Consider the following 13,347-nt stretch of genomic DNA (forward strand, 5'->3'; position numbering starts at 1 on the left):
TAAAGTTCACAACAACAAGAAGGACTCGAGTCGTGAGAGAGCTTGCGGTGAAAATCCTGCAGCGCCTCTAGTGTTGGCTAACTGGAACGACTCCTCCAGCAGAGCAGTGGTTTTCAACCAGTGGTCCTTGAGGGTTCCAGGCAGGTGGTCTTCAGCTAAATGATGAGTTAGTAACCAAATGGACCCATATAGGCTATAGATCTTTAACTCTCTATGTATAATAATAATCTTTCTATATAAAGATACATATATGTATGTAATGTAGGCGTATGTATAATGTATTAAAATTATGGCAGTTAAATTAAGTTGTGGATGTCCCTGCTTCATCTCTCGCTCTTCTGGGGCTCTTGACAAACGGTTTGTTCAGTAACAGGGGGGCACCAATTTATTTCAATCAGCTTGTGTTCCAGCTAGTCCTCATTATTTACACTTGTTTATCATGTATCCTGTTTTACCCCGGCCCGCTCTCCTGCTTGGATGAAATTGGAATCCTGATCTGAGATGTTTATTTTCTGTTTACAAGAGCTGGGAAGATGCCTGGCCTGTTACCGAACAAACATTCTAAAGTGATTATTACAATGATTGCTATCAGAATGTAAAGCTATTTCACACTCATTGTAATGAAATAATCAAAATGAGTGGTACCGTGAAAGATAAGTGACAAAGTGAAATAATTTATTGTAGATAAGTGACAAAGTGAAATAATTTATTGTATCATGAATGGATTCTATATATATTTTTACTAAATAATACTGTTCTAACCATACTAACATTTAAAGTGCCAAGAGTTGCTGAATCTTCCCTCTAGATGTCAGTGTTGACCTTCAATAAAAGTGGGTTTAGTGTGTCAGGGAGGTTTGCATATTGTATCTCAAATAAACATCTGATGAAACGTCAGTGGTCTGATGAAAGACCATAAAATAGTATGCACATAGTTAAACTGTCATCCAATAGTTTCTATATTTTAAATATCAAAAAATGCATGCAAAGGTTCTTGGGCCCTGTTCTATAATCTGAATTCTGAGACCCGGAATACCATCTTAAAGTGAAACAAAGAAACAAAACAAAAATAACTTGACTATCGACATTTATTTACACAGTTGATTATATGTAAATAAAAAGTACAGTATTAGTATATTGGTCTGTTGTGAAATGATTCATACCCTGGCCTGAACCCCAAATAGTATATTAACCACCACTAGAAAGAATAGATGTGATCCATATAACATCATCACAATATGGACATTTTGATCGACATCACAGATCAGAGTTGCTTAAAGAACCCAATGTCTTCTTATCATATCTAACTGCATTGTTCCACAGTTACACTGACCTTCTCAGGTCTGATCTTCAGAGGGAGAGTATCATTATAAATGCTGATGAATGGAAAGAGCGTTTCAGTGAAAGTGTGTGTGAAGGTGTGTATGTGTGTGTTAGTATCGGGATCAGAGAATGACAGCTTTCCTTCATTCCAGTCCAGCTGGACTCTGATCCTCTGAGGATTCTGCTTCAATGACACAAAGTTAAAGTCAGTTACGTCAGTCGAGTATCGACCTTCATAGAACGTTAAACTCCAGGTTTGACCCTCACCTTCTCCCTTCCTCTGGTGTGACTCTGCTAACAAACCCACTTTCCAGTCTGAATTGTCTCCAACCTCAACATCCCAGCTGTGAGTCCCTGAGTTAAAGCCCTCAGAACCCAGGACACAGCACAAGTTGTCAATGTCAAACCTCTCTGGGTTGTCAGGAAGCTCCTGCCATTCTCCATATCTCACACTGGTCAGATCATCAGACAGGATGAGAAATGGCTCGGCAGTGTTGGGGTCCAGAGTCACAGGAGTGTAGGAGACAATGTCCTTCATCTTGTTCCAGACTCTGAAGGTCAGGTTGCTCAGGTGTTTGGCCTCGTCTATCAGTGGTCCTGAGACCGGCTGTGGGTCCTGCAGTGTGAGCTGGACTCTTTCCATTGTGGTCTTGTAGTTCTGCAGGAATGAGATGTGTTCAGCTCTCAGCTCCTCCTCTATGGCTCTGATGTTGTTTGCAAGGGTTAATATGTCACTGTGCAGACTCTCAAGCGTCTCCTTCATCATCTGACACTTTTGCTGCTCTTCCTCCCTCAGTGCATCGATGCTGGCCTCCTCTTCCTCTTGTAGAAACTGATGAAGCTTCTCAAACTGTTCCTGAATCTGTGTCTCTGTGTGCCAGGCCTGGACCTTAATGTGTTCTGCTGTTCGGGCACTTATATTTTTAACTTCATTAAAGAGCTTCAGTTTCTCCTGTAAAGGCTTCAGTGACTTCTGGACCTCCTCCTTGTGATCCAGAGCAGCTTCATCGCTGGGTCTGAAACTGTGGTTGGTGTGTGTTTTAGAATGTTGACACACAATACACACTGGCTGTTGACATTCCAGACAGAACCGTTTGAGTTTCTCATCATGCAGTCTGCAGAGATCCTCGGACCCTGGTGAAGTTCTCTTACGTTTTGAAGCTCTCAGTCTCTCCTGTATGAAGGCCTCACACAGGTTCTTCAGAGCCAGGTTACGGGGTAGATGATCTGTTGAATGCATTTCCTTACAAACTGGACATTGCTTTATTCCTTCTCTCCAGACTCTCCACCATTGCTGCAGACAAGAATGACAGAAGCTGTGGCTACATGACAGGAGAACAGGATCTTTAAAGATGCCACGACACATAGGACACAAAAAATCCTCTTCTGAAAGTGACGAAGTAGAAGCCATTTAGTCCCCGAGTGAAGCTACGAACAACACAGGAAGTCAGTCAGGTAACACTTCCTCCTCCAGAATGTTCCCTGGAGTTTACTCTCACTGTGAATGGTGGTTGTTGTTAAAGTCCATTCAGTTGACAGAGTTCCCTCCTGTAGCTGTGGAAAGACACTCTGTCCTCCTCACTGTCAGTTGTTGGTCAATTTTATCGTCTCATATGAGTCTGACAGGGAGCAGAGCACACCATACAGACCTGTACATGCGCGCGCACGCACGGCACGGCACGCACGCGCGCGCACACACACACACACACACACACACACACACACGTGTCAGCTTTTTTTAGCTTGTAAATTGGCTATTTAACAATATCCCAAGTATAAAATATGGCTCAATTCGTACATTTCGTTTGTTTTAAAATACTACTTAGGCTACTAGTAAATAACGTTTTTAAATGACTGCAATGGAATTAAAGCACAATATTTAGTGTATAGACTAGATAAATACCAAAGGTAGGCCTACGTACCTCAACATTGTACTTGAATACAGTAGGCCTACTGAGTAAATGCACTTACTTAATTACTCCACCATTCATTGTGTACTGTAAAAGTTAAACTCATTGACAGGTCTTGCACTAATGATTGAAAAAGTGTCAAGTAGGCCTATCATTTAATTACTCCCTCCAGTCAAACACACAACTAGTTGTGTATACAGTATACACAACTATAGTTGTGTGTTTGACTGGAGGGAGTATACACAACTTGGATCAAGAGAAGTCTTGAACCAAGGCTAAACAAACTAACGCTCACATGGAACATAATAAACATAATAGTAATAGAAACATAACGTAAAGCTATATTGGCCATAAATCTAGCCGCACATTGCAACACTAGATTTTTTTTTTAAATCGGCAGCCAATATGCTTCAAAACACGTATGAAGTCCAAGCGAAGGTGTACAAAGACAGCCGCGTACGGACTGTAAAGGACTTTAAATAAAATGTCCATATTAACAAATATACAATATTCTCTTTCAAACTTAATATGAACCATAGGTATGAACTTAAGACACAAAAACAAACCTCGGACTCCCGCATAGTTTGTTGTTCAAATGGAGGAAGTGCACGTCCCTCTGGCTGCCCTGACTGTACGCTATTATTCCTACCGTAGGAGACGCCGTTTGAAGGAGCGCTCGTTTTATTGTCCACGACATTGCAAGCGGCGCGAAGGCCAGCGGACCAGGGCCGCGCGGCCGGCGGAGCGCCGCGCGAGTTACGAAGCCGTGGTGAATGCAATCGTTATATACGGCCTGGGCAAGCCCACGATAAACGCCCTGTCCACGATAAACGCATTCACACCCGCCCGCGCAGTCCAAGTGACCACAGCCGAGCGCTCCAGAACTCCGCTCCAGCCAATCACAGGCCGCGCTTTCTAATTTATGCACACGCGTCTCCTATGGTAGGAACACTCGCTGACTGCACCACCGTCCACATTAGTTCCGGGCTGAATTTCAGAAGCATAAAAACTCTCCCCACAGTGTAGAACAGTACTAGCTCGGGATGGCCTGCGAGGCTAGTAGTGCAGTGGCATACTTTCCAAGGGAGTTATATTATAATATTAATAGTAAACGAGAAAGATGCAATTAGCCAGTAGTTATGCCCCTCCCCTAAAAGCTTTTGTCCAATGCTAGCTTAGCAACCGGCAGCTTGCCAAGGCTGTTGCCAAGGCCCAAGGCAAACCTTGGCAAGCAGGAAGTTATTCTAAGCTAGCATTGGACAAAAGGTTTTTGGGAGGGGCATAGCTACTGGCTAATTCTGGTAAATTGCGAGTGTGGTTGCCGTGACCCGTGATGCGACGTCAGTCACGCGAGTCACACCCACGACACTTCAATTTGAATTCCGTCTTATCGTGAATTTTCCCCATTCGAATCAATGGGGAAAATGTATTCCATTATTAGCCAATGAGGAAGCAGCAAAAACTTTACGGAGGAACTTTAAGCCAATGAGGAAGCTGCATAGGTGACCAATAATGCTGGTTCAGCATTGGCTAGGAATTACTCTCCATAAAGTTGGAACATAACAATAAAAATGCGCAAAAAAATGCAGAAGAAATAATCTTTGGCACAAATCACATTCCTTGCTTTGGGTTGGCACCATATTTGGGCAATGCACGCCGGTGACGTCACACTACACTACAAATGGCATTTATATAAAGCACAGGGTCGCAAACCAATCCGACACGTGGGAGATACACTTGCTGCAGATATGTTAAGCGTAGCGAGCAGACATCAGAAGGACCTGTGCATCCTGGCACCAGAGCCGGACGACCCGGAGGACGTTCACACCAAATTGAAGAAGCTGCAGCAGGAGCTGGAGTTCCTGGAGGTGCAGGAGGAGTACATCAAGGACGAGCAGAAGAACCTGAAGAAGGAGTACCGCCACGCCCAGGAGGAGGTGAAGAGGATCCAGAGCATCCCGCTGGTCATCGGGCAGTTCCTGGAGGCCATCGACCAGAACACGGCCATCGTGAGCTCCACGGCGGGCTCCAACTACTACGTGCGCATCTTGAGCACCATCGACCGCGAGCTGCTGAAGCCCAACGCCTCGGTGGCGCTGCACAAGCACAGCAACGCGCTGGTGGACGTGCTGCCCCCGGAGGCCGACAGCAGCATCATGATGCTGACGTCCGACCAGAAGCCCGACGTCATGTACGCCGACATCGGGGGCATGGACATCCAGAAGCAGGAGGTCAGGGAGGCCGTGGAGCTGCCCCTCACGCACTTCGAGCTCTACAAGCAGATCGGCATCGACCCGCCCCGCGGGGTCCTCATGTACGGGCCCCCGGGCTGCGGCAAGACCATGCTGGCCAAGGCCGTGGCCCACCACACCACGGCCGCCTTCATCCGCGTCGTGGGCTCCGAGTTCGTCCAGAAGTACCTGGGCGAGGGGCCCCGCATGGTGCGCGACGTCTTCCGGTTGGCGAAGGAGAACGCCCCCGCCATCATCTTCATCGACGAGATCGACGCCATTGCCACCAAGCGCTTCGACGCGCAGACCGGAGCCGATAGGGAGGTCCAGAGGATCCTGCTCGAGCTGCTCAATCAGATGGATGGCTTTGACCAGAACGTCAACGTCAAGGTGATCATGGCCACTAACAGAGCAGATACACTGGACCCGGCCCTGTTGCGTCCCGGACGTCTGGACAGGAAGATCGAGTTTCCACTTCCGGACCGCAGGCAGAAGCGCCTGATCTTCACCACCGTCACGAGCAAGATGAACCTCTCCGAAGAGGTGGACCTGGAAGACAGCGTGGCCAGACCAGACAAGATCTCGGGGGCAGACATCAACTCCATCTGCCAGGAGGCCGGCATGTTGGCAGTGCGCGAGAACAGATACATCATCCTAGCCAAAGACTTTGAGAAGGCTTACAAGGCGGTCATCAAGAAGGATGAGCAGGAGCACGAGTTCTACAAGTAGACCTAAAACACGTTCTTTACAGTTTCCCCCTTTGGAGGCCAAAGCAAGGCATTCAGACACTGTTTGTTTTGACGTACTGAATGTGTCTATCTATAAAGTATCTGTTGTGGATTCCCTGACTCAACTTTCATTGATGTTGGTCTTTGACTTACCACCTGTTAGCCTTTTTTTTAGGTGGTGGCTACATTTTCAGTTCAGACTTTCAGACAGGAGGGCGCAGTAGATTGACAGGACGCCAAGGGCACAGAGGCACATCTTTTTTTATGGTGTGGCACCGAAGGGGACAGCTGTGTGAGTCTATGAATGTATGTCCCCCAACTTCTGACCAAATACATACTCAGTACTCATGTATGTGTTTATCATAGTGACCTGAGCAGTGCCCCCAAAATATGTGGTTCTTCATCCATTGTATTTGATCTGAAAAATGTGATACCATGCGAAGTGAGCGATGCTCTCTTCGCATCAAACATGACACACGCATATCTCCTTGTATGGGCTGTTCAGCCTGTTCTGTCCATGACGTCAGTTATCTCCATACATGGATATCCGTGCTCATACACAGAAAGTGAAATGTAGGAGCGCTTTGCACCGCTCAAAACAATTAAATAGAAAAACGAAATCCTATCACTCTGTAATAATAACAAACAATTAATTGGTAGCCTATTTACTAGTCAAATAAAAATATCACACCTAGTGTGAAGTGAGTGGTGCTATTTCATTAAGCGTTCTGCAAAGCTTGGCCATTGTGACCCTAGGCGAGTAGGCGTACAACAAACTTTGGGCACTTTGTGCAAAGATGTAGGCCAGATGTAGGCCAAGCTTTGCGTCCCACGAAGCCTGGCCAATGTGACCCTGAGCATACAGGGTACAACAAACTTCTTATATTTCCTCCCATCTTTAACCCAGTTTAACAGTAGAACAGTCTGTCCAGGTGTTTCATGGGATTTTGTGACCAGATGTAGGAGCTCCTCCACTCAAAAAGTTAAACCACTTTAGCCTTTTCATCAATCATTATCATGCAAAAATAATAGGTAGATCGGCTTTCTCCCCATATTTTACAAGATGTCTGAAAACATCTAAAAAGTGCTCCTGTGAGTATCAAACACGACACGCGTGCATATCTCCTTGTATGGACTTTTCTGTCCATGACATCAGCTGTGGTGATGTCAGTCTCTGCATACTTTTTATGACCGTAGTCTCGTACTGCATACGGACACATGGACATAGGGACCTACACACTAAGTCAAACGTAGGAGCGGTTAACACTCCTCTAAATGTGTGTGGCTCCGAAGTGCATCTCTGACTTCATGTGAGCATCCTGTGACATCAGTCATCTATGATGTACCTAATTTATGACACATGACTCCAAATGTGGGCACGGTCACATCGCGATCACAGTCCCATTGAGTTCTATTATAAAACCAAAGTTCAATATTTCAAAACTTTTATAAAAGATGTGGGGGAAGAAAAATACTAGTGGAAGTTTTTCTGTGACCTACTGGAACGTTTGGAGCTGATTGTTCCAGCTATTTGCAGATAGACACAGAGATACAAGTTGAGCAGGCACCCAAACATTGTGGGCTATCTTTTCCCAAAACAAATGAAGAATGTTGGCATACACTAGCCAGAGCCATTTATTTTTCAATGAATGGAGTTCCAATAGATGGCTCTGACACTAGCCTACTCAGCTGCATTTATATCAGTTGACAGTAGGGCCTACAACTACTTTCGTGTGCATCACAGTCCATTTGGACCCCTGGGTGGTACCCAGACCTGATGTTGAGAACCAGTGTGCCTGTTTATTGCTCCTCAAAATGGCCTGCAGCACAGCAGCTATAATTGTAAATGTTTGTCCCTTTGATTGTAATGTACCGACCTCACACATTCCTTGTGTACAGTATGTTCAAACACACCTGCTAGCAACAAAAAACTATTGTGATGCCCAAAGGAGGACTGGATTTTCCTCATCTGTATCATTATGTGGACAGTCAACACAACTTCACAATGTATCTCCATCTCTTTCTTTGATTTAACCTCTCAACTGAATTCCTTCCATCAAAATGAAGAGTTGCCTTTAGATTCCTTGGATATTTAACAAAGGGTGTCAAAGGGTGGTGATAGCTAATACTGACATCAATCCATTCCTGACCTTGAAAAAAAAAAACATATTAACATGTTCATTTCATTGGTAATATGGTCATTAGTATACTACGGTATTTCACTTTACCCAGGCCTGCATAAAGGCAGTATGGTACTGCAGTGGTTACCTCAAGCCTGACATTTCTGAATCTTCTATTCTTCTACACATGATATTGTCAATCTTCAGTTATTGTAATGTATTTCACACTAAAGCCAAAGGAAGGGGAAAAAAAGACATGAAGCTTGATATGATTATAATTTAAAATATATTATTTATTACAAACTTAAGTACTACTTAAAAAACTACAACCGTTATGGTTTATTTTAAGGAAAGGATACTGTACTGAATGTACACAATAAAAGATGAAACAATTTTACAAAATGCACAAAATAAAACATTAAACCAAGGTCAATATAAAATATAACACTATTATTTACAGAAATGTTAGTTTTCTTCAAACAAAGACATACTTTTTGCACAAAATAACAACTATTTACAATGGTTGAAGTTGATCTAAAACAAAAGATGAAAGCATTACTGTAAAATAAAGACTAGGACCCATCTCGCAGTGGCGTCCGATATCAATAAAAACTAAAAATACTCCAAAAAGATTCCAGTGTGGCTCAAAGGGCCTGAAGTTCGGTGATTCTGGAAAGCCGTGATTGAAAGAGACAATACACGCCTCGTAGACAATCCTCATCGATGGCAGGGTCCAGGTCTATTCACGGCGATGCCCCACCTTCCTCCGGATCATCCTGTCCCTGTTGGGACCATCGAGCAGGATGCACGTCCTCTTGTTGGCGATGAGATCTTCATCGCTCTGTAGGAGAAAATGTAGTGAGTAAAAACAGGACAGGGGAAAGTACAGATTCCTAACTTCAGTCAACAAACTATAATGATTAAGCATAGGGTTTAAATGGTTAAAGGTTTGTTGAATTTGAGCATAGCCTAGTTCAACTCAAATCTGGCCAGTCCACAGAAATGCAACTCCTTGCAACTAGCCTGGAAACCAGAGGAATCTGTATGCAAATATGAGCTTTATCACTAGATAATTCTTTGTAATCCGCCCCTTGGAAATGCAGGTTGCATAACAGAGATTCCAGACTAATATCTCTCAGTGATATTAGTCTGGCTATGCCAGGCTAACATGCAACGTCTTGCAACTATTATCCCCAGTAGCAGTTGCAAGCAGTTGCATTAGTGTGGACTGGCCTTAAAACCGTTTTGTAACAAAGAGTTGCAACTAGTTGCATTGGTGCGTTCTGGCCTTAGACATCTATCTCTATGAGAACAAGCATCAACTCCAATCAATTGTAAGACAATGCAACCTTAATTTTCTAGACAAGACTAAACTAATGAAACTGGCGTATTTATCAAATAATACATTTTACTTAATTTTTCTAGAGATCTGTAACGGTGTACCTACCAGAATAAGGTGGTGTTTGCCTGGTGCAGGCCTCTCTCCCTTGCAGTTGACTCCTTGGCTGCATTGTCCTTGGCACGACTTTCCAGGGCAGGTTGCCCTTACTGGCCTCTTGTTACCCGTGCTTTGACTAATGGATTGCTGATGGAGGAAGGCTCGCATACTCCTGCAAAAAGTGAGAACTCAGTTAATACAACAACTCTGGACATCAAACCTTTTGAGAAGCACTGATCTAAATGACATTTGTGGTCAAGAAAAACAAAAAGGAACAAACTTACTTCATCCATCCAGACGCAGGTCCTCTCGTCCTCTTGGCGACCGCGACCCTCTTCTTGGTGGTGACCTGCCTTTGGGGAGGAGAAACACAAGCGTTGGTGTCTGCGTCAGAATCGTCAGTCAGACAAGGGAACCAACTCACCTGCTGTGACTGCGTGGCATCCTCCACTGGCATCCTCCTCACCGTCACCTTGGGGATGTCGACTAAAGTGTCCCTCTTTAGGACCATTCTTCTCCATGGGGTGGGATCCTGGATCAGGACAGAAGTCCAATTGAAGCTGGCACATGTAGCATCCTGTGAAATAGTAGAGACAGAGAGATTTGTAAATACACTGAACTGCAGGACATTAAAGGCAATTGCATTTTTTTTTAAACATTAATTTGAAAACCTATCCAGGACTCATTACTCCCTCACGTGGAAATGGTTCAGGCATCTAGTCCTGTGGGAGAAAACAAAGAGATTTGTAAATTATGTTAATTTCCTTCATACATTGAACTGCAGGACATAAGAGGCAAGAGGCCTTTGCATTTTTTTTAGACAATTCATTTGAAAATGAATTTCCGAATTCAACTTATCCCGGAGCTATATGCTCCTTCACGTGGAAAGGGTTCTGGCATCTAGTAAGGATGCTTCCTGGGTGTCTCCCTAGGGTGCTCTTCTCGGCATGTCCCACTGGGAGGTGACCGTGGAGACGACAGAACCAGATGAGATTAAATCCCCACGCTGGCCTTGGAACACCTCGGGATCCCCCAGGATGAAGTGGCTGATGTTGCCTGGAAAGGGATGTCTGGAATTCTGCTGGAACTCGACTCCAGATAAGTTGTTGAATATGGATGGATGAAAAAAGATCCAGTTAGTTGTTTATCAAATCATCAGTTTTAATTTGTCGTTTGTAACTCTGAGAGTGAGCAATAACTGTTTACTTTACATTGATTAAACGTGTACCTCCAGGGGTCCTTGAAGGGGTCCTCAGCAAAATTAGTTAATCTAGTAAATCTGTTTAACCCTGTACATCTATGTACATGGGATCAGCTATTTGAATCGCACACATTATTGAAAAATATTAAAACATTCTAACAACACAAATCTTGTATGGGGGTCCCTGGCACAATATATTTTCAGATGGAGGTCCGTGGCCAAATACATATTAATATAAGGGTCGTTGACGGAACAAAGAAGAAAATAACCGTTTAAGAACCACTTATTTAAACAGTAAAGTCCTCAGTTTTAAATGTCTGTTTCTAATTCTGAGTCAGGAAATGTAACCGTTTACATTTGAGTCTGCCTACAATTGTACACAACCAACACAATTAATGTGGGAAATGTGTAGGCCTACTGCCGCCTACAGTTATATAGATCAAATCCACAGCAAGAGACAGTTATATTGATCAAATCCACAGCAAGAGACAGTTATATTGATCAAATCCACAGCAAGAGACTTAAAAGTGATCAGATCGAACACTAGTCAACAACTGACAGTCGACAGAGGTTCATAGTAGAGAAAACAACACGGCAAGTGTTTCAAATTAACCACAAAAGTCGTTAAAACAATCGGAATCCGTCGTCAACAGACACAACGTGCGCTAAATAACATTAAATATTACACGTTTCCAAAAAAAACATGTCAACATACCATCTTCGCCATCGTCTCAGGTAAGGTTGTCCTTCGTTGGATTGCGTTGAAAGTCAGTTAACCGTCAGTTCTCTGTCAAATGTCCACAGCAACCGGTCAGCTTGCAAGTGTGAAAGCGAGTTAAGCGACTGACTGAAACGAACGAAGTGATTCCAGTTAATATAAATTGTCTCTCACACACGCGCGGTTGGCTCATTTGAATAAATACAAAAACAACAGCTTGCCGATTGGTGATGCATCATGTGACGTCACCAATAGGGTAACGTAAGGTCATGTTTACCTTGCGTCAAGTTGCGTCGGCCCGCGCCCCCTAGTGGCGAAAATGAGAAACTTCTGGGAACCCAGATTAAGTTGCGTCAAAGTTGCGTCGAAACTGCTACTTTTTTTTATTTTCTATAAATACATTGAGCTATATTTTTTATTATTAACAAAAAGTTAAATGAAATCATTCACTAAGGTGAAATAGTTTAAACTGCTTATAATTACACAACCTTATTTTTTAGTCTGTGACTTTTTTTTACAGGTTGTGGATTTTATGATTTGATAATTATTCAGTGTAATTCAAGGCTCAAATGAATGAATGCATGTCAAACAGACCTTTTCAACATAATGTCTTTGTTAGATTGTTTACAATGTATTTCCTCCGTCGTATTAAATCTATCGACGTTGCCTTGCCATCTAGTGGTTAATGGTGGTATTGCTACGTTAGTTCATGCATCAATAAGTGGAGCATCACTCCAGTTCTTAAATTCTTACACTGCCAAATAATTAATTTACTACTGTAAAGCTTTGAATGGTTTAGGGATCTTGTGTGATATTGAACCATCCAGACCTCTCAGGTCATCTAGGAAAGGTCTGCTTTCTGTCCCTAACATGGAGAAGCAGCATAGTTTTTATAAACCACTGAAAAAAGTCCCAGAAAACTGATGGTCTGCTGTTACTCTTATTTATTTTTACTCACAGTGAGAAAGACAGAAATACTTTTCTGTTTGCTGCTGCCTTTTATTGCGTTTTTTTCCCCCCTTCTGCACTGTAATTGTTTTAGTTATTTTGTTTGTATCCTAATGTCATTTTATAATGCGTTTCCTTTGCTTGGTGTTTGTGTAAAGCACATTGCCTTGTTGTTGAAATGTGCTATACAAATAGCAGTGTGGCAGTGGCTCAGGAAACGTAAGGTCCCCAGTTCGATTCCGGGCTCCCCCAGAGTTTGTGTCGAAGTGTCCTTGAGCAAGATACTGAACCCCTAATTGCTCCCGATGAGCAGGTTGGTGCCTTGTATATGGGTTCCTCCGCTATCGGTGTATGAATGTGTATGAATGGGTGAATGTAATGCTTAATCATTGTAAAGCGCCTTGGATAAAAGCGCATTATTTACCATTTACAAATGAACATCAATGCCAAACTTGCCTACCTGTCTATTGACCTTATTGGGTTTCGTATGCTGCCGGATGGAAACCCAGCCATTGATCAGTTACTGTACCAGATGCAAGAATGTTACCCTCTCCAATTATACTAAGATCAGCATGTACTTGGTGTTAGCTGCCTTGGTCAATAGTAAGCTAGTATTGTGGGTGGATTTGTATTGCATCTTCAAATGTCTTTACTGTGTCAGTTTTAGTCAATAAGGCACTTTCTTTATTATACACTTTTTGACCGTGACTCGCACCCATGATAAATACAG

The 13,347-nt window shown here is 43.3% G+C and overlaps 2 protein-coding genes across 2 annotated transcripts; one reads left to right on the plus strand and one right to left on the minus strand.

Annotated features, from left to right (window-relative positions):
- Positions 1-1,303: 1,303 nt before the first annotated feature.
- LOC308299547 (E3 ubiquitin-protein ligase TRIM39-like) lies at positions 1,304-2,586 on the minus strand (the record flags this gene model as incomplete). Its single annotated transcript, XM_080743344.1, has 1 exon — positions 1,304-2,586. Exon 1 carries the CDS (start codon positions 2,561-2,563, stop codon positions 1,304-1,306), a length of 1,260 nt encoding a protein of 419 aa, XP_080599470.1. The 5' UTR covers positions 2,564-2,586.
- A 2,395-nt stretch (positions 2,587-4,981) lies between these two features.
- Positions 4,982-6,193, plus strand: LOC308299549 (26S proteasome regulatory subunit 6B-like; the record flags this gene model as incomplete). Its single annotated transcript, XM_080743346.1, has 1 exon — positions 4,982-6,193. One exon carries the CDS (start codon positions 4,982-4,984, stop codon positions 6,191-6,193), a length of 1,212 nt encoding a protein of 403 aa, XP_080599472.1.
- Positions 6,194-13,347: the final 7,154 nt, after the last annotated feature.

This window comes from Nannobrachium achirus, assembly GCF_963921795.1.
Source record: "Nannobrachium achirus genome assembly, chromosome: 15".
In the NCBI taxonomy this organism is placed as follows: Eukaryota; Metazoa; Chordata; class Actinopteri; order Myctophiformes; family Myctophidae; genus Nannobrachium; species Nannobrachium achirus.